The sequence below is a fragment of the Gobio gobio genome (assembly GCF_949357685.1).
Source record: "Gobio gobio genome assembly, chromosome: 18".
NCBI lineage: Eukaryota > Metazoa > Chordata > Actinopteri > Cypriniformes > Gobionidae > Gobio > Gobio gobio.
In genome coordinates, this window is record NC_137111.1 from 3,455,720 (window position 1) to 3,478,744 (window position 23,025).

A 23,025-nucleotide genomic window follows, 5' to 3' on the forward strand; every position below is an offset into this window, starting at 1 on the left:
CGCCATCAGACAGAAAGAGCAAGACTGATATTCACTGAACTCGCAAGACTTCGACGTGAGCTCAACCAATCAGCATGTTCAGCGCCCAGTCCCGCCCCCGAAAGTTCCCGAACTTTGATAAAGTACTATCTCGGGAGCAGGGCCGTTTGGAGGCGGAAATATTTACCCAGAACTTCATTTAGACCCTGCGGTGGAAACACACCGAGTACCAGCCCAAAAATCCTCAATCCAGGGCAAAGTTCCTGCGGTGGAAACGCGGCTATAATCTCGCTCACCACAGACGCTCACTTCTGGGGTTTTTTTTATCGTGCACTTGTTCGCTACCAAAACAGCCAATCAGAACGATCAGATGGCCCGACTGACCGATAGATAAAGAGATGCAAGACCATTTAGAGCAGCGTTCCTCAAACTCGGTCCTGGAGGGCAACTGTCCTGCAGAGTTTAGCTCCAACCCTAATCAAACACACCTGAGCAAACTAATCAAGGTATTCAGGATTATAGATATACATAATGAAGGCTAGATGTCTTATGGCGGACTCTATATCGTCATCACTGGCGGCCATCTTGTCACAGGCCAGCTTTCTGGCGGCCATCTTGTACCTGATGTAAGGCGAGTGATCTGAACACAAATACTCTTATCTCGCTGAAATCTGGACGGATTTACAAATGGTTTGGTTTCTTACAAACGTTATTAACGTGGCTGTAATTCAGAATTAAGGATCGACCGATATGGATTTTTTAGCACCGATGCCGATACCGATTTTTTTTTTCATCAGCCTTAGCCGATGACGATACGGGCTGCTGATATCTGGAGCCGATACTGCTTTTGCTCCCTCAATTTACATCATAAAAATTACACAATTATCATGATGATAATTTACAATTTACAATTTAAAAAAGGAACATTTATTGAACTAAAAAAAATATATTTTTAACAAATAGTAAAAACAGATGATGTAGAACAAGAAAAAAAAGAGTTCAGTGGTGAAAATAAATTCTGAAAATAAATATTTAAGCATAAATAAAATAATGACACTATTGCCCACAGTATCAACAAGCGAGCAGCGTAATAAAGTGCACACTGACTGTACTATACTTCATTTAAAACTATTCACAACCTAGTCATTTAATGGTTACACTCTAAAAAATGCTGGGTTAAAAATAACCCAAGTTGGGTTGAATATGGACTAACCCAGCAATTGGGTTGTTTTTGACCCAGTGATTGGGTTAAATGTTTGCTTAAAACAACCCAATTGATGGGTTAGTCCATAGTCAACCCAACTTGGGTTATTTTTAACCCAGCATGTTTTAGAGTGTAGGTGCACTTCACTGAATCTCTTGTAGAGCAACACCAGCGGTAATTCAGGAGAAAATCTCCCAATGCTCCACGTGAAACTTCAGTCTTTCCACCTTTTACCATCGTCAATTCTCAATTGATTTTGATTAATATGCGCGAGGGAGAGCGAGAGAGTTTGCAGACGGTGAGAGCTGCCCTGTGGACGCCTGTCTGGAAATAATGCAGGGGAAAAATATCGGCGAACGCAGCAGCCTTATATCGGCCGATACACGTAAAAACATCGGCGAACGCAGCAGCCTTATATCGGCCGATACACGTAAAAACATCGGCGAACGCAGCAGCCTTATATCGGCCGATACACGTAAAAATGGCAAATATCGGCCCGATATGTCGGTCTAACACTATTCTAAATGCTTGAACAAATTATGAATAATTAGCCATAAGTATGCAGTGTCATGACTACATCTCTGACGTTTATAACAAACCAAACAGTTTGAAAATCGGTGGAAAATTGAGCAAGTTCTGGTTATTTAAAAAGTACACGCACCATTAAAACACAATGTTAGGAGTGAGCGAGCTGACTGTGACAAGATGGCCGCCAGGTGCAGACGTCAACCTCCATTGGCCAGCAGCGCGGACGAGACATCTAGCCTTTATTATGTATATCTATGTTCAGGATCACTAGAAAATCACAGGTGTGTTTGATTAGGGTTGGAGCTAAACTCTGGAGGACCGAGTTTGAGGAACCCGGATTTAGAGCCTCAAAGAATGGAGAAGGGGTGTTATGCGGGAACTACGTCTAGTCGATGTGAGCATTCTTGCAGCTGCATTTTGTACATTTTGGTTTTTTTTGGTAAGCCAATTAATAAAGCATTACTGTAATCCAAACAAGATGCTATTAGTGCATGAACAAGGGTTTGATTTCTCTAATGCATGCGGTTTGAGTCGGGCAGAGATGAAATATCAGAGGAGGTGGTAAGATAGATTTGGACTTCTTCAGCATAGCAATGAAAACGAAGTCCAAACTTGTGTATGATATCACCAAAAGGCTGATCAAAGTAACAGAGCAGGAACTGAACCCTGTGTCTATGGAGTGGCGGTGGACTTATAGCCTTGCGTGGTGATATCAGTGAGATAAGAGATGAACCAGGAAACAGCACAACCACTGATCCCAGATCAGAGAGACGGGAAATGACAACATCATGGCAGATGGTTTTTAGATGAAGTTTAAAACTATTGGATCTGTCACAACCATAACGTTTGGTCATGACGAGTGTCTTGCGCCGTTCGTTTCTCACATGGAAGTCCGTAAAAATAAATGTGCTCAGTGATAAAACCTTGTACATTCGGATTGTGATTTATTCACAGAGGGAGTTTTGTGATCGGGAACGGCTGCTCACGTGGTCCGTAACATGATTGTATGCTGTAAATAAAAGGTCATATGCTTGGTGTGATAAGAATAAATGCTGCCGTAAATAAAGGCCCAATTCAAATGCTTTTTTTCTTTTTATTTTTTGAGCGGTGATGAAATATATTGCTCTTGTAAATACTCGCCAGCATTTAAAGAAATACATCAAAGTACAGCGAAGCGCAACCGTACGGTGCTCTGCAGGGGTCAAAAAGGATATAAACAGTGAATTTTGAAGTGATATATTCTTGAAAACTCAGAGATGTGGATTCGGACGGCAGTTAAATGACCAAATGACCTGGTGTTTGTCTAAAGCAGTCGGTCATTCGGCCAGGGATTTTTACGCGGGTTTTGGGAGACGGACGGCAATAAAATCACTGACTAGCCGCTGTAAATGATGACAATACCTTCCGACCGCACGAGAAACAATTACCGTCCTAGTAGGGCTTCAGCAACTCCTTCACCACTTACGGAACAAGCTGGAAAATCTAACTTTTCCCGGGACACAACATCACGGCCACCAACAGAACTCAGCACAGATTGTTCTTGCTCCAGCTATAACTTCTGGATATTCGGCAGCGGTGCCACAACGGAATGAATGGTTTCGCTCGCATCTTTCTCCGCCGTCATTACTGAACTACAACTCAAACTAGCGCACCACATCAACGCCATCGTTCTCAGCCACGCCCTCTGTTCGCTGATTGAACTGGTAAAAATTTGTTCAGCGAAAACCTAAGAATATACCGCAGTCCCAGACGGAGAACTGAAGGAAAGTGAAAATTGAGCGGAAGTACGTAGGAGGGCGGAGCCAGGCTAATGGAAAGGCGTGTTGACACGTGTCTGGAGGTCCTGCGGCGCGATAGACACATTTCACATCTCCAGTTCACGCAAATTGAGTGTCTTGCGCGAGTGGTGTTTTTTGTGCATTCACGCGTTTGAAGCGAATCCGCGTCTGACGCCCGAGTTGAAAAATCTGAACTTTGTCGTCAATTTGTGGCGCGTTAACCAATCAGGAGCCGGCTCGCTGCTGTCACATGGTGAAGTGATGATGAGAAACCCCGCATCATTTAAAAATACTACTATTGTGTCACAAAATGTAGTTTTAAGACTTTTTCAGGTGAGAATGTAGTGGTTTAAAGCTCAAATCTGTGGTTTATTTATAAAGAGAGCTCCTATTTAAACATGCGAATCATCATTTGTTGTCTGCCAAATCGTTTTGACTGAGGTCAAAGAGAAGTTTCATAACTTAATTTTTTAGGATATTTAAATATACACACAGTGAAGATAATGTAGGAGTTGCCTGGACCACATTTGTGTGGCTATTAATGTTTTATATATATATTTAATGAAAATGAAAAGAGGCAGTGGTGTTTTATGCCATATTTCTCCTGGAGCGCCTTGAACGCGCGTCTATTTCGCTTCAAACGCTCGATTTATTCGCGCGTCCAATTCACACTGCAAAAAATGCTTTTCTTACTTAGTATTTTTGTCTTGTTTTCAGTCCAAATATCTAAAAAATATTACATTAAGAAGCATTTACTAGACAAGCAAAAGTTTTTGTCTTGTTTTGGGGGAAAATAACTCAAAATTAAGGGAGTTTTTGCTAAAAATAAGCAAAATAATCTGCCAATGGGGTAAACAAAATAATCTTGTTTTCTGTTTGAATTAAGATTATTTTGCTTACATCATTGGAAGATAAATTTAGCTTATTTTAAGCAAAAACTCGCTTAATTTTGAGTTATTTTCCCCCTAAAACAAGACAATAATTTTTATTTGGCTAGTAAAGGCTTCTTGTTTTGAGGATTTTTAGATGTTTGGACCAGAAACAAGACAAAAATACTAAGCAAGAAAAGCCTTTTTTGCAGTGCACTGTGGATTCCAATGTTCAAGCGTCCAACTAGACGTTTGGTGTGAACGCAGTATAACTTCTCCTCTTGTGTACCAGAAAAGAAAGTTTTGGAATGATGAGCCACAATGGCTGCTATACTCTTCAGAGTATTGCTGGAATAAAAGCCTCTGGAGTTAAGATCGTGAGCTTTTTGCAGGGTTTTCTCAGAGCAGTGGATGATGCAGATGGAGTTTGAAACACTGGGGCATTGTGCTACAGATTATATCTCGTAGACTCCCATTTGCTCCTCCATTGTGTCAATCCAGTAGGAAAGAATTTGGCCGGCCACACCCTGGGACTCAAAGCATTAATTTCCCCCTGGAGTAATTCATCTTAAGCTTCATTGTTATTTGACCCGTCTCGCGTGTCTTACTGATCTGCTCTCTATGGTCAACTCTGGAACAGATCCTTCTTTAAACTGATGAGCCGGTTCACAGAATCAAACTTTTCAAATGAACATATGTGCTTTTTGAGTCGGACCGAACAGACTAGGCTTGGATTAGGCCTTAATGTGTCTTACATGAATGTGGCTTAAATTTGGTTTAGTTACACTGCAAAAAATGCTTTTCTTACTTAGTATTTTTGTCTTGTTTTCAGTCCAAATATCTAAAAAATCTTACATTAAGAAGCATTTACTAGTCAAGCAAAAGTTGTTGTCTTGTTTTGGGGGAAAATAACTCAAAATTAAGGGCGTTTTTGCTTAAAATAAGCAAAATAATCTTAATTCAAACAGAAAACAAGATTATTTTGCTTACCCCATTGGCAGATTATTTTGCTTATTTGAAGCAAAAACTCACTTAATTTTGAGTTATTTTCCCCCAAAACAAGACAAAAACTTTTGCTTGTCTAGTAAATGCTTCTTAAGGTAAGATTTTTTTAGATATTTGGACTGAAAACAAGACAAAAATACTAAGTAAGAAAAGCATTTTTTGCAGTGTAGCGCTGGATTTCAAAAAGCCAAAATGGGTGAAGCCCGATTGGGTCAATCCTGTTGGCGCTCATAAAAACACGGAATTACTGTCATCTGAGTCAAATCAATGGCAGAAGCAAAAACAACCTGTGTTTACAAGTCTTTGCCACAGAAGACTTCTTCAATCCACTCAGTGCTTCAGTGAAGCCAAACACAGAGATTCAGATATGCTAATGAGCGTTTGCTTTCTGACCAATCACAGCAGAGCAGGCTCTGGGAAAGGCGGGGTTTAGAGAGACTAAATCTACGAAGGAAGCGTTTCAGACTCTGAGAGGAAAGAGCTGGCGCTGCAGTGGAGATTAGGAGGACATTAAAGTGTGTTTGACCTTTGAGGCATGATGTAAACCTGTTGGAGGAGACGCCAGAGCAACATTAGGAAGCTTTAGGGACATTACATAAGCTACATTAGCACACATGGAGGTGAAATGCAGATAAGAGAAAGCCAAGAAGACTTATTTTATGAAGTGATAATGAGTGCCTTTGTTTATGGTGGTAGATCAGTCAAGAGTTTCATCGGAATCTCATACGGATGACAAAAACTGGGTTCATCAGACTTTGCTTCACCATAAACTAAAAAACGTATGATTTTATTTGTACTCTTCATGTTGGCTTTCTGGGATGAGGAGATGCAGGGAGGGAAGAACATTACAAAGCAACAATAGTAGATTCAGTTTTAGAAGCAGTTTTGGGGAAAGTTACTTTGAAAAGTAATGCATTACAATATTGCGTTACTCCCTTAAAAAGTTACTAATTGAGTTACTTAGTTACTTTTTAAGAAAAGTAATGCATTACGTTACTTTTGCGTTACTTTTTCCTCACCTGGGCTGGGCTTGTTTTAGTTTTTTTTATAACAAAAAAGTTATATTTTTGTGGAACGGTAAAGACCTCTTCATACCAAAATGTAAATAATAAGCTAATGCAGATTCCCTCATGAACACTAGAGGGCGCAGCTCTGGATAATGAGAGAAGAGGACGCAGGAGAAAAAAGTTACACCAATAAAACCAAAAAATCTAGTAATTTTCATCATCAAAGCTCAGCAGCAAGACATTGGTCAATTAAATATAAAGGTAGATTATGCATAAAAATAGTTTTTATTTAACATTTAATTATTGGAGGTTTGCATAGTATTCTGATTTTGCATTTGACTGATTTTAATAATTTTGAGGAGGACAGAATCTTTATTGTGCAAGTGAGAGAAATAAATGCTCACATTTAGTCTAGAACTACAATAACCATCATGTTCACACGCACACGCACGCGCACACACACATTAATGTGAAAAAAGTAACTCAGATATTTTGTTGTCAATTTGAAAAGTAATGCGTTACTTTACTAGTTATTTGGAAAAAGTAATATTACGTAACTCAAGTTACTTGTAATGCGTTTCCCCCAACACTGTCAGTAGGTAATGTAATTACTTGCATTTTGTAATTTGCATTGGTTTCCGGTTAAATCAGGTATTGATTTTAAGACTCTCACTCTAATACACATTATATTGCCAAAAGTGTTGTGACGCCTGCCTTCACACACACATGAGCTTTAAAGGGTTAGTTCACCCAAAAATGTAAATTGTGTCATTAATTCCTCACCCTCATGTGGTTGTGACACCCGTCAGACCTCCGTTCATCTTCAGACACAAATGAAGATATTTTAGTGTAAAGCTGATGCTGAGAAAGGCTTCAGATAGGCCTCCATTGGCATTCAGTACATTTACACTCACAAGACCCATAAAAGGCACTAAAAACGTCGTTACAAAGTCCATCTCACCACAGTGGCTCTACAATAATCTTACGATGCGACGACAATAGTTTTTGTGCGCAAAAAAAATCTAAATAACGCCTTTATCCAGCTTGTTCTTGTCTTCCGTGTGTGTCTCCACGACGCATGCGTGAGAATATGAGCAGATCCGGCGTTCGGACACATGACCCAGAAGAGATTTGTTTACGAGCAGAGGAAGACGCGCGTGTCTCAGCTGTTGAATTCTACATTGATCGTGCTTTAGGTCTCGTGTAGTTCTCAAAATGGGGCTAAAGTGTGTATTTCATGGATTCCCGAACGCCGGATCTGCTCATATTCTCGCGCATGCGTCGTGGAGACACACACGGAAGACAAGAACAAGCTGGATAAAGTCGATATTTTTTTGCGCACAAAAACTATTGTCGTCGCATCGTAAGATTATTGTAGAGCCACTGTGGTGAGATGGACTTTGTAACGGCGTTTTTAGTGCCTTTTATGGGTCTTGTGAGTGTAAATGTACTGAATGCCAATGGAGGCCTATCTGAAGCCTTTCTCAGCATCAGCTTTACACTAAAATATCTTCATTTGTGTCTGAAGATGAACGGAGGTCTGACGGGTGTCCAACCACATGAGGGTGACGAATTAATGACACAATTTACATTTTTGGGTGAACTAACCCTTTAATGCCGTCCCATTCTCAATCCGTAGGGTTTAATATGCAGCTCTAACAGCTCCAGCTCTTCTTTCCTCAAGGTTTAGGAGTGTGTTTATGGGGATTCTTCATTAGTGATGTTGGTCGAGAAGGCCTGGCTCTCAGTCTCCGCTCTAATTCATCCCAAAGCTGTTCTATCGGGTTGAGCTCAGGACTCAAGTTCCTCCACACCAAACTCGCTCATCCATGTCTTTATGGAGACGCTTTGTGCACTGGTGCATGCTGGGACAGGAAGGGGCCGTCCCCAAACTGGTCCCACAAAGTTGGGAGCATGAAATTGTCCAAAATGTCTTGGTGAAGCATTAAGAGTTCCTTTCACTGGAACTAACCCCTGAAAAACATTCATGTATTGGCTGTTATACAGTGTGTCTTTAGTGCACTGCAAAAAATGCTTTTCTTACTTAGTATTTTTGTCTTGTTTCTGGTCCAAACATCTAAAAATTCTCAAAACAAGAAACATTTACTAGCCAAATAAAAATTATTGTCTTGTTTTGGGGGGAAATAACTCAAAATTAAGCGAGTTTTTGCTTAAAATTAGCAAAAAAATCTGCCAATGGGGTAAGCAAAATAATCTTAATTCAAACAGAAAACAATATTATTTTGCTTATTTGAAGCAAAAACTCACTTAATTTTGAGTTATTTTCCCACAAAACAAGACTAAAACTTTTGCTTGTCTAGTAAATGCTTCTTAATGTAAGATTTTTTAGATATTTGGACTGAAAACAAGACACAAATACTAAGTAAGAAGAGCATTTTCTGCAGTGTAAGCCCGGCCACACCTCGCGCTCTCGTTTCTGCTGATTCTCTCTTCAGATTTAATCTCTGCGTGAGAGAGTTTCCTTTTACAGCCCTTAGGCTATGGAATGCACTCGCGGTTTCTGTCAGAAATGCTCCTACATTGAGCGACTAAAATAGCTTCATCTGATATAGCATTTCGTCATCTCACTGTTGTTATGGTGATCACCTTACGGTCTTACATTATTGATCGATATGGAAACACTGCAGATTTGCTCTGTATAAAACGTGACCTCGTGAGAGCTGATCAAATCACAGCCGAATCCTGGGTGTCACAAATATGAGAACGATGCATTGCTGTTTATGTTCTGGTCAATGAGAGTCTTCATTTAGTGTTTTCCCCAGTGTTGAAACACTTCCTCGTGTCCAGAGTTTAATGAGCAGACACTGAGGCTGATGAGTTTGACCCAACAATGAGGAAAACGTTCATTATTAAAACCTCATAGTGTAATCTAATGACAGAAACCAGCGGCATGAAGAGCGTTTACGCCACTGAGCGAATAAATAAAAAAGGTTATTGTGACTCTTACAATTCTGACTTTTTCACGTAATCTGAGAGAACCGTCAGAATTAAGTCAAACTCGGCTGCGAGAAATAAAAATGTCCAACCTGTGAGAAACTCAGAATTGCAAGAACAAAAGTCGCAATTACGTTCACATCTCAAAACAACTGAGAGTTTCTATTCTGAGAATAAAAGTCAGAATTGCGAGAAAAACATCTGGATTACATTTAATTGCAAGTTTATATTTCGTATTTCTGACTTGTTTTTGTAATTGCGAGTTAAACTCAGTTGCAAGAAAAAGAGTCAGAATTATAATAACGTCACAATTACTTTAATCTTACAATTATGACTTTTCCATGCAGGAAAAACTTGCAATTAAAGGTAATTCAGACGTTTTTTCTCTCAATTCTGACTTTTATTCTCAGATTATAAACTCAGTTTTGAGATATAAAACATAATTTTAACTTTTCATCTCATAATTCAGACTTTTTTTCTTGCAATTCTGAATTTCTCACAGTTTGGATGTTTTAATTTCTCGCAAATTATGCCTTTGAGGGAAAAATACTTAACAAAATCACTTTTTCCTCACAACTGAGTTTAACTCACATTTCTAACTTTTTTTCAGAAGTCAAACTGAGAGAAACTTGCAAATAAAAAAGGTCATTTGGATGTTTTTCTCACAAGTCGTCAGAATTGCTAGAAGAAAAAAATCACTTTTTCAATCTTACAATCATGACTTTCATGCAACTTCTGAGAAAATATTCAGAGAAAAAAAGTCAGAATTGTGAGAAAATCATCCAAATTACCTTTTTTATTTGCAAGTTTCTCACAATTTGACTCACGCAATTGCGAGTTTATATTCTGAAAGTCAGAAATGTGAAAAACTCAGTTGTGAGGAAAAATTGTGAAAGTAAAAACCTGTTTTGTTAAGTATTTTTCCCTCCAAAAGTTAAAATTTGCGAGAAATAAAAATGTCCAAACTGTGAGAAACTCAGAATTGCAAGAACAAAAGGCACAATTACGTTTATATCTCAAAACAACTGAGAGTTTCTATTCTGAGAACAAAAGTCAGAATTCAGAATCACCTTTTAATTGCAAGTTTATATCTCGTATTTCTGTAATTGCGAGTTAAACTCAGTTGCAAGAAAAAAAGTCAGAATTATGATAACGTCACAATTACTTTAATCTTACAATTATGACTTTTACATGCAGGAAACAAGAGATATAAACTTGCAATTAAATGTAATTCAGACGTTTTTCTCGCAATTCTGACTTTTATTCTCAGATTATAAACTCAATTGTCAGGAAAACATGTCAGTTTTGAGATATAAACATAATTGTAACTTTTCATCTCATAATTCAGACTTTTTTTCTTGCAGTTCTGAGTTTCTCACAGTTTGGACCTTTTAATTTCTCGTAAATTTTGACTTTTGGAGGGAAAAATACTTAACAGATTTTTTTTCTCACAAGTGAGTTTAACTCACATTTCTAACTTTTTAAAGTCAAACTGTGAGAGAAACTTGCAAATAAAAAAGGTCATTTGGATGTTTTTCTCACAAGTCGTTGCAAAATAAACTCGGAATTGCTAGAAAAAAATTTTTTTTTACAATTACTTTTTTAATCAATTATGACTTTTTCATGCAACTTCTGAGAAAATATTTAGAGGAAAAAAAATTGTGAGAAACAGTATTGCGAGAAAAACGTCCCAATTACTTTCTTTTACTTGCAAGTTTATTTCTCACAATTTTACTTTTTTTCACGCAATTGCGAGTTTATATTTGGAGAAAAAAAGTCATAATTGGAAGTTAAACTCTGTTGTTAAAAAGGCCATAATTACCTTTTTAATTGCAAGTTCTCGCATTTCTGACTTTTCTCTTGTATTTGTGAGTTTATATTCTGAGAAAAAGTCGTCAGAATTGCAATTGTTTAAAAATTTGGAATTTCGAGGACAAATTTAGAAATGTAAAACAACTTGAAATCGCAAGAAAAAAGTCTGAACTGAGATAAAGTTGCAATATCTTATAATTTAGAGTTTATCTCTCTCTCATGATTGCAATGTTTAATATTCTGAGGAAAAGTCAGAATTGGGAGATAAAGTCCGTATTAGCTTACCTTCTCGCATTTCTGAATTTTTCTTGTAATTGCGAGTTTATATTCTCGTTTGGGAGGGGAAAAAAAGATAGAATTACGAAAAAAATCTTGAAACTTGAAAATGCAAGAAAAAAAAAGTCTGAATTAGGATTGAAAAGTCACAATTACTTTTTTAATTATGAATTTATCTCAAAACTGACATTTTCAAGATTGAGAAAGTCAGAATTACCTTTTTAAATGTTTAATATATTATTATAATGTTTATATCTCGCATTTCTGACTTTTCTCTTGTAATTGTGAGTTTATATTCTGAGGAAAAGTCGTCAGAATAGCAATTGTTAAAAAAAATTTGAATTTCGAGGAAAAATTTTGAAAACGTAAAAAAAAAAAAAATGCTAGAAAAAAAAGGTCTGAATTGAGATAAATTTGCATTTTCTTTTATAATGGTGAGTTTATATCTCTAAACTGATATTTTTTTCTCATGATTGAGAGTTTATATTCTGAGAAAAACATCAGAATTCCCTTTTTAAATGTTTAATATATGAATATTATGATAAAGTTTATATCTCGCATTTCTGACTTTTTTTCTTGTGACTGCGAGTTTATATTCTCGGTTGGGAGGGAGGGAAAATCTAAATAGCAAAACTCAAAAAATGCAAAATAAAAGCCACAATAACATTTTTAATCTTACAATTACGACTTTTTCATGCAACTTCAGAAAACAATAATCAGAATTGTGCGATAAACGTCCGAATGACTTTTTTTATTTGCACGTTTATATCTCACAATGTGACTCACGCAATTACGAATTTATATTCTCGAGAAGAAAGTCATAATTACCTTTGGAATTGCAAGTTCTCGCATTTCTGACTTTTCTCTTGTAATTGAGAGTTTATATTCTGAGGAAAAGTCGTCAGAATTGCAATTGTTTAAAAATTTGAAATTTCAAGGAAAAATTTTGAAATGCAAAAAAACCTCGAAATCGCAAGAAAAAAAAGCCTGAATTGAGATAAAGTTGCAATTTTATGATTTTGAGTTTCTCTCTCATGATTGCAAGTTCATATTCTGGAGAAAAAGTTGTTAGAATTGCAAGTTTAAAAATGTGGAATTTTGAGGAAAAAAATGTAGAAAATGTTTTTAAAAAAAGCAGAATTGCTATAAAAAAGTCTGAATTGAGATAAAGTTGGAACTTCTTTTATAATCGTGAATTTAACTCTCTAAACTGATATTTTTTTCTCATGATTGAGAGTTTATATTCGGAGAAAAACATCAGAATTACCTTTTTAAATGTTTAATATATGAATATTATCATAAAGTTTATATCTTGCATTTCTGACTTTTCTCTTGTAATTGATAGTTTATATTCTGAGAAAAAGTCGTCAGAATTGCAATTGTTTAAAAAATGTGAAATTTCGAGGAAAAATTTAGAAATGCAAAAAAACCTTGAAAATCGCAAGAAAAAAAAAAGTCTGAATTGAGAGAAAGTTTAAAAATGTGGAATTTTGAGAAAATGTTTTGAAAATGTAAAAAAAACCTAAATTGCTATAAAAAAAAAAGTCTGAATTGAGATAATTGGAAAAAAAATTTTGCAAAAAAACTAAAAAATGCAAGATAAAAAGTCACAATAACATTTTTAATCTTACAATTACGACTTCAGAAAACAATAATCCGAATTGTGCGATAAATGTCCGAATGACTTTTTTTATTTGCACGTTTATATCTCACAATGTGACTCGCGCAATTGCGAATTTATATTCTCGAGAAGAAAAAGTTTGAATTGTTCGAAAAAAAGTCGCAATTACTTTTTTTAATTATGAGTTTATATCTCACAACTGACATTTTATATTCGGAGAAAAGTCAGAATTGTGGGAGACGTGATTTTGTTTTATTCCATAATAATGTGCCCGAAACCTCCCATTGACGTCCCTTAACAGCCAATCCCGTCAGTTTAATCTTCATCTTTACAGATCGCAACTATTGAACGGCATCAATGATGTGAAAATACTCCTGATATGATCATATCCAGCACACAGAGAGCAGATCCCTCGGGTTTGAGCAGGTTAGGCATGAAGGATCAATCATTGACTTTCCTAGTAACAAGGCTTTCCACAAGTTTTATTGCACTGACACAGATCTATTCGCAGTAAATGATACACCTACAAACAGCGGCAGGTACAACATGGCATTGACACCTACAGGACACCATCCTCACTGGATGACTATATAATCATGTGTGTATGCTACAGCGGACTCGCTCATACTGTCCAGGCACATCTCAGATCAAATATTCACTCTTAGGACACGGAAAACAAAGCTGATATTTACCATTTATATCACAATATAAGTTAGCAGTCAGGTGGGCGGACACCTGGCGTTCTCCGGGATCAGCGCTTCCTCGAATCTTCTGATTGACTAAAGCTTCCTTACGGGTCAATGTTGGCATGACGGTCGGGTAAACATTAAAAGGCAATGCTTACACTGCAAAAAATGCTCTTCTTACTTAGTATTTTTGTCTTGTTTTCAGTCCAAATATCTAAAAAATCTTACATTAAGAAGCATTTACTAGACAAGCTAAAGTTGTTGTCTTGTTTTGTGGGAAAATAACTCAAAATTAAGTGAGCTTTTGCTTAAAATAAGCTAAATAATCTGTTTGAATTAAAATTATTTTGCTTACCCCATTGGCAGATTATTTTTTCTCACTTAATTATGAGTTATTTCCCCCAAAAACAAGACAATAATTTTTATTTGGCTAGTAAATGCTTCTTGTTTTGAGATTTTTTAGATGTTTGAACCAGAAACAAGACAAAAATACTAAGTAAGAAAAGCATTTTTTGCAGTGTATTAGTGTAATACGTGTCTGATAAAACAACAAGACCCTCTGGTTTTCATCTCCGCGTCAAGTCGGAAAATAAATGATATAGCTTTAAAGGGTTAGTTCACCCAAAAACGTAAATAGTGTCATTAATGACTGAGCCTCATGTGGTTGGACACCCGTCAGACCTCCGTTCATCTTCAGACACAAATGAAGATATTTTAGTGTAAATCTGATGCTCTGAAAGGCCTCCATTGGCTCAACTTTACACTCTCAAGACCCTTAAAAGACACTAAAGACTAAAGTTACAAAGTCCATCTCACTACAGCGGCTCTACAATAACTTTATGAAGACGAGAATAGTTTTTGTGCGCAAAAAAACCCTAAATAACGACTTGTATAATGATGACGATTTCAAAACACGGCCTCATGAAGCTTCGAAGCGTTATGAATCACTGAGTCGAATGGCACTCCAAACCGCTGAATCGACTCACTGATTCATAACGCTTCAAAGCTTCATGATGCCGTGTTTTGAAATCGTCATCACTATATAAGTCATTATTTAGGGTTTTTTTGCGCACAAAAACTATTCTCGTCTTCATAAAGTTATTGTAGAGCCGCTGTAGTGAGATGGACTTTGTAACTTTAGTCTTTAGTGTCTTTTAAGGGTCTTGAGAGTGTAAAGTTGAGCCAATGGAGGCCTTTCAGAGCATCAGATTTACACTAAAATATCTTCATTTGTGTCTGAAGATGAACGGAGGTCTGACGGGTGTCCAACCACATGAGGCTCAGTCATTAATGACACAATTTACATTTTTGGGTGAACTAACCCTTTAAGGAAGCGAAACGAGAAAACGTAAGAAAAAAAAATACAGACGAAACGCAGTCCCTCTATTTCTTGCTGCGCAGGCGTTTGGAGTGGCGCGGGAGGTCCGAGCATTTGCGGGGTCGTTTGAGACACAGGCCGCCCTCGCCCGGGGTCGCGCCGGCGGAGCTGGAGGTCACGGCCGCACTGGTGGAGCTGGAGGAGGGGGAGGAGCCAGAGCCGCCCACCGTGCTGTCCATCAGTTCCCTGAGCTTGTGCTCCAGCTCGGCCAGCCGCGCGTTCTGCTCCCCGATCACCTGCGACTGCTCCAGCAGCTTCTGCTCCTGGTCCTGCAGCTGCTTCTGCTGCTCCAGCTGCTTCACCCGCACCTCCTGCATCTCCCGCCGCAGCGCCGCCATCGACGCCCCGTTCACCTTCACCTGCTGCTGCACCTTCGTCATCTCGGAGCGCGACGGAGTGTTTTTGGCCAACAAGGACATGGTGGTCAGAGAGGTAGAGGGGCCGGCCACTGGGGGACAGAGACACACACACACACACACACACACGGGTTAAACACCGCCATCGGAAACTAGAGCTTAGATCGGGCTCAAAAAAAAAAAATCAAGCCCGACCCGACACATTAACTGTAATTATGATATAAACTAGGGCTGTCAAAAGATTAATCGCGATTAATCACATCCAAAATAAAAGTGTGTGTTTACATTATATATGTGTGTGTACTCTGTTAATTATTATTTATATATAAAAACACACACAAGCATGTATATATTTAAGAAAAAAATATTTTTATATATATAAAACATTTATATATATATTATAGATTATATAAATGTATATACATGCAAATATTTCTTAAATATATACATGAACGTGTGTGTATTTATATATAAATAATAATTAACAGAGTACACACATTATGTAAACACAAACTTTTATTTTGGATGCGATTAATCTTTTGACAGCCCTAATTTATATATATATTAGATTATATAAATGTATATACATGCAAATATTTCTTAAATATATACATGAATGTGTGTGTATTTATATATAAATAATAATTAACAGAGTACACACACATATATTATGCAAACACAAACTTTTATTTTGGATGCGATTAATCGCGATTAATCTTTTGACAGCCCTGGATATAATATAATACGTAGGCCTGTCACGATTAATTTTGCTGGACGATAAATTGGCCAATAAATGATTGCGATAAACGATAATATTGTCGTTCTGAGACTTTCATCTAAAATAATGATAATGGCATAATAATGCACACCTTTTCAAAGATCAATAAACTTTTATTTCTAAAGACTATTTAACACTGAAAACGGAAAGCATTTTAAATATCCACAATAAATGAATAAAACAATAAAAGCAATGGACTCTCAGTCTGTTCACAAACTAATGCTCTTGAATAAACCGCTGGAAAACTGCAGCGGATGAGTGTGTTTTAGGAAGTGCTGGGAATCCATTAAAAATAATTAACTAATTAATCACACAAAAAAATCTGTAATTAAGAATTTTTACGTTTTTCATGTTTTGATATTGTAATAATTTCAGTTACTCTCCAAATGAATGTAGAAACTATTTATTGACAGCATATTTTAAATGTGTTGTATTGTCATGTTTTTATGACTGAAGGCCAGTTTCACTGATGTCTCGATGAAACTAGAGCTTAGATCGGCCTCAAAATAAATCAAGCCCAATAACACGAAAGCTGATTGGCTGCAAAAGATGCATGTTGGTCTCTCACTAGCGAAAAAAACAGAAATTTTAGGGGCGCACACCGTAAATCAACATGCTAACCAAATCTACTAAATGTCCACTGTATTACTAATAGGGATGGGTATCGTTTTAACGGTATTACTACTCTGCTTATCGATCCGGTACTTTAACGGTATTCTTATCGGTTCTTTTTATTATACTGTATTTAAAAAATAAAAATAAAAACTTAATTAAGAACATAATTAACAAGGCTTTATAATCTGAAAAGTAAAATATCTATAGCTAAAGAAACAGTAATATTTGAACAAAGATATAAAACATCTACAGTGTTTGTAAATGGACCAGTGTGCAGGCATTCAGAAGGTCTGCTAACATTAATATTACTTAGAAAGAACAAACCTAATAAAGTAATGAAATGTAAAATAACACTGCATAGTTTTCACTGTATAAATTGATAGATGAATGCTTATAAAAGCTAAAGTTATTCATTCAAGAGATGTGAATATTTGCCTTTTGTTTGATTCGAATTAATGGCTCAATTCTCCTATTTCTCCAAACTATTTACGCCCATTTAAGATATAAACTGTTAAAATAACTACTCTCCAATCCGGTCATTTTGACACCGGCTATTTGTTGTGTATTTGATGGTTTAGACGCGCACACGAAGCCTAAAATATAAAGTGCAAGTCGGTCCATTTCGCAGCACACACACATAAGCCGCCTTGAAGTTGGAAACAGCGTCTCTTGCGCGGATTATTGTGCATTTAATATCTCTTTATTATCAAACACATCCCGCAGTTTAGCAACAGTAGAGACTGCAGTTTACAACATCACTGAATCTAAAAAGATAAAAGATAGAATTTGACAGATATAACGTCTATCAATTATAAATAGTAAGTGTATTTTCTTAATTTCTCCAGTACCGACAGCAGGCAAATTTACTGGGCGCACATGTGTGACTGGATGTAAAATTCAGTCGCACACACACACACACACACACACACACACACACATTCTCTCTCTAAAACGCTGCGGGAGCATTTCAATGAGCATTAGAGGTAGTGTTACATGGACGTAGGAAAATTAAGACCCGTTTAAAATTATTTAAGACCTAGAACTCAATACTTCTGCGAATTTAAGACTTTTTAAGGCCTTAATTTTGATTTTGAATTTAAAGACAATTAAGACTTTTTAAGATCCCGCGGGTACCCTGTAAACATATATATTATTATTTCTGATTATGGTGTAGCTTTCTGCCCACTCAGTTAGGCTAATAAAGTAATGTTTAATAAAACAAATGCTTGATCAAAGGGATAGTGGCGGGAAATATGGGCTCGGGCAGAGAATGCAAACTCAATCTGAAACTAGCCAGCATATCGGCTCGATAAATGATCATCTTTAGTGAGATAAATAATCTTATTTCTGCTTGGGACAGAAACAAAAATATTTGGTAACACTTTAGAATAATGGTCATTAGTTAACATTAACTAATAATGAACTGCACTTATAAAGCATTTATGTATCTTTGTTAATGCTAATTTCAACCTTTACTAATACATTATTAAAATCTTGTTAACATTAGTTAATGCAGTGTGAACTAACATGAACAAACCATGAACAGCTGGATTTATATTAACTAACGTTAACAAATAGAGTAACAAATGTACTGCTCATGGTTAGTTTATGTTAGTTAATACATTAACTAATGTTAACTAATGACCATTATTCTAAAGTGTTTTTCCTCACCCCATTGGCAGATAATTTTGCTTGTTTTAAGCAAAAACTCACTTCATTTTGATTTTTTTCCCCAGTAAACAAGAAAAAATATCTTGTCATTTTATTAAATCTAGTAAATGCATCTTGATTGCATAGTTTTTAGATAGACTAGTAACAAGACAAAAATACTAAGAAAGAAGAGCATTTTTTGCAGTGTTGGGTCCTTTACATTTAATTTTTGAGTATTTCCCAAGCGGCTCCTCCCGCAGTTTCTCCTGAAGCCGATACAGAAGTGCCTTAAACTGCAGTTCATGGTCTGGCCACTAGAGAGCGGCTCCAGAAGGAGCAGAATCTCATTGAGCTCATGTTAAAATGGCCAACTTTACAGCAGAAGAACACATGTTTACAGTCTGGAACAAACTGTGCTTTTGGTCTGTACGGCTAATGTTGCCCTTCATGACGACTGTGAGGGGGGGATGTTTATTTATAACTAATTCGTTTACATTATATGAAGCCTTAAAGCTACACTGTGTGATATTTTCCCCCATCTAGTGGTGAAAAGGTATATGACCATCCAGTGAATATTAGTTTCTGTTCTGATTTCCGATTTCGTTTTAACCGATTTAGTCCAAGATTAACATGGCTTCCAGTTCGACCTCGTCCACATTCGTCACGGAGCCATCGAGTGTTAAAACCCCAAAGGCAAAGCTTGAATTTACGGGTATGTCCCTCTTTGGCTAATGTACTTTCAAGATGGAGGAGCAACATGGCGACCCGCATTCAAACCCTCACCCGTATGTGTTTACAATGGCATATTATAAACTTACCAGAATACTTTATTACTTGAAAGAAGTAAATATACATTAATGAGCACATTTTTGAAAGAACTAAGTGTTTTTAGCTAAGAATAAACTTAAAAAGTTACACAGTGTAGCTTTAAAGTTCTGCATAATTTTTTTATAGTCTATGGCATTTCCCTATATTTTCGGTTTTGAATAAATAATAATGCAAATTTTCTCTTTAAACGACAGCCGTACCCGGAGCGGATCCTATCAGACGTCCGGAGAGGTCGGCCCCAGGAAGCCTTTTCTTCAGGATGGGCACGATCTTCTCGTCGAAGTACTCCATGGCCATGGAGGAAATGTCCCGCAGCTCCTGCAGAACCTCATGTGCTCGCTGCGGCGCACGCGTGGAGTTCACATACCGCAACACGCGATAAATCTCATCGATCACCTGCAGGACAACAAGTCAAATCACACGGGTCATTCATCATGAGCAAATCAACAACTGTTGCTATGCAGATGCTAGGGTGCTTGTTTCTAATTCATGTTTCGTACATTAATATGCACATTGATAGCATGTTTCCCTGCCATTGATTGATTTTTTGTTTCTGTTTTACGGAAGGGGGCGCAGTTACACATCATCTGAAAGAGTACAGAATCTCCACATCAAAACACAGGAGAAGAAGAAGCAGAAACAAGCAACGCACATTGCAGTCTTTGAAAAATAAAATGAAACCCATAGACGCCGAGATCATGATAAACTGTACAAAAGTTATGAGCAAAAAACATCTCATGACCTGTAGGTGGCGCTGTTCTCAAAGTTGGCATGGACCCTCAGATCATGGCTCTGGATAAGTTTGGCCGAGATACAGCCTCTGAACGTGTTTTGGGCCAACATCGTTAAGTTTGCGACTCCTTAACTTTTGAGCAAAGATTAATAAAATCTGTTCATTAATGTCTGTGTGTCTCAAAGCCAATCTGAGTAAGAATTGGACAACATTTGAAGCAGAAAAACTGTGGCGGAGTGTCAATGCAAGATGTTAAATGTGATCAGCGTGACGAGAGGAATCAGGCGAGTTTCATTTTTCTGGATTGAAGGGTTCAAAAGTGAAATTGTGAACTGGTGGTGGAGCTAGTTGGAGTCCCCAAAGTTGGTCAGATGACTATTAATTAATAACAATGTGCCAAATTTCATGATTTTCCTATGTTCTGTTCATAAGGCTGCCATTGACTCCCATTGGGGAGGAATAATACTAAAGAAAAATACCTTGTTTCACTAATAATGGTCTAAAACGTGTCCAACCAACTAATGCCGTTTTCTTAAAAACAGGGCAGTTAAGAGCACGTGTGGAAAACCAGCCACTGGAAATTGGAGGAAACCCACGAGAGCTACAGCGGTTCTACAATAACTTTATGGAGTGACGAGAATAGTTTTTGTGCGCAAAAAAACCCTAAATAACGACTTATATAGTGATGACGATTTCAAAATAATGCATCATGAAGCTTCGAAGCGTTATGAATCAGTGAGTCGATTCAGCAGTTTGGAGCGTTATGAATCAGTGAGTCGATTCAGCGGTTTGGAGCGTTATGAATCAGTGAGTCGATTCAGCAGTTTGGAGCGTTATGAATCAGTGAGTCGATTCAGCAGTTTGGAGCGTTATGAATCAGTGAGTCGATTCAGCAGTTTGGAGCGTTATGAATCAGTGAGTCGATTCAGCAGTTTGGAGCGTTATGAATCAGTGAGTCGATTCAGCGGTTTGGAGCGTTATGAATCAGTGAGTCGATTCAGCAGTTTGGAGCGTTATGAATCAGTGAGTCGATTCAGCAGTTTGGAGCGTTATGAATCAGTGAGTCGATTCAGCGGTTTGGAGCGTTATGAATCAGTGAGTCGATTCAGCGGTTTGGAGCGTTATGAATCAGTGAGTCGATTCAGCGGTTTGGAGCGTTATGAATCAGTGAGTCGATTCAGCGGTTTGGATCGCCAAAGTCACGTGATTTCAGCAGTTTGGCGGTTTGACACGCGATCCGAATCATGATTCAACTCACTGATTCATAACGATCCAAACTGCTGAATCGACTCACTGATTCATAACGCTTCGAAGCTTCATGAGGCCGTGTTTTGAAATCGTCATCACTATATAAGTCGTTATTTAGGGTTTTTTTGCGCACAGAAACTATTCTCGTCTTCATAAAGTTATTGTAGAGCCGCTGTAGTGAGATGGACTTTGTAACTTTAGTCTTTAGTGTCTTTTAAGGGTCTTGAGAGTGTAAAGTTGAGCCAATGGAGGCCTTTCAGAGCATCAGATTTACACTAAAATATCTTCATTTGTGTCTGAAGATGAACGGAGGTCTGACGGGTGTCCAACCACATGAGGCTCAGTCATTAATGACACAATTTACAGTTTTGGGTGAACTAACACTTTAAGATACACTTTTCACATACTGCCATTGCTTAAGACATCCAGACCGAAAAAATCAGAACATCAAACTCTGCTACCAACAAAAATGTTTTTTTCTTAAATCTCCTAAACCTGACAGCAAATCTCATCACGGTCACATGACAAGCCCCTGTGATTTGCATTCACTGCTTCAGGCCTTGAGCCGTTCATGCTTTGTAGACTTTTGCATAATCGCTTCTGAGCTTTTGCATTTCCTCAAGAAAGGTTTCCAAAACGACGACACACCCTGCAAGATTACCACAATTACAGCGTTCATGACCTCCATCACGGTCAGATGACTACAGATGTTACAGACTGTCCCAGATGTGAATTAACCCTTTAAGGGCGCGGGCTAAAGGCTCACTGTTTTCAACACACACACACACACACACACACACAGTTGACTGTGTGGAATGTTAACTCTTTCCCTGCCAGCGATTAATAATTAAAAAAAGCCAATGCCAGCTTTCATGGCCCTCAGAATATTTAGTTGTGTGACAATAAATCAAACAAAGGACAGCAAAACGTGACATAATATTGTGTTGGTCCTCCTTTTGCTGACCCGATTTTGATTTCGATTCGATTTTCGTTTTGATTCGATTCAATATCGATTACTTTAGATTAGGGCTGCCAAAAAATTAATCGCGATTAATCTCATCCAAAATAAAAGTTTGTGTTTACATAATATATGTGTGTGAACTGTGTATAATTATTATTTATATATAAAAACACACAATCATGTATATATATTTAAGAAAAATGTATTATATGTATATATAATATAAATTATATAAATGTATATACAGTATATACATGCAAATATTTCTTAAATATATACATGAATGTGTTTGTATTTAAACATAATAATTATACAGAGTACACACAAATATATTATGTAAACACAAACTTTTATTTTGGATGTGATTAATCGCGATTATGACAGCCCTACTTTATATATATATCAGCTATAATACATGGCCAATTTTCTCAAGGAAAACAAATCTCTGAACTAATGTTGTAAACTATGGGAGTCAGTTGATACTACATTAGCCAACTAATATTGAAGATAAAAATTAACTGATTTGTATACAAACACTTAAATTACACTAATTAATTTTAGTTTTTTATCATAATAAAGTTATAATATTAACTTTACAATTACATAATCATATTTCTACTCCAATTTGTTATTTTAAATATAAACATTTGGCTGTCATAAAAACTTGCCAGATTTATTCATAGGCTATGCATTAAATATTGAAGAACATTAAAAAAATGACAATCAATATCCTATGTAATGGTGCATATAATTAGCAT

At 37.0% G+C, this 23,025-nt stretch overlaps 1 protein-coding gene across 2 annotated transcripts in view; it reads right to left on the reverse strand.

The window, feature by feature from the left end:
- Positions 1–13,490: 13,490 nt before the first annotated feature.
- fbxo28 (F-box protein 28) overlaps positions 13,491–23,025 on the reverse strand; it is a 29,356-nt gene continuing 19,821 nt past the window's right edge. Inside the window, exons 4-6 of one of the 2 annotated variants that reach the window (XR_013818365.1) lie at positions 19,526–19,721; positions 15,018–15,546; positions 13,491–14,401 (exon numbers count right to left, since the gene is read on the reverse strand). Coding sequence is in view for 1 of the 2 variants with exons in the window: in XM_079841927.1 (XP_079698053.1) it covers positions 15,104–15,546; positions 19,526–19,721 (639 nt within the window). In the remaining variant the exon portion in view is untranslated. Of the gene's footprint in view, positions 14,402–15,005; positions 15,547–19,525; positions 19,722–23,025 lie in introns of those variants that run through there. The other variant, XM_079841927.1, reaches the window with a different exon arrangement.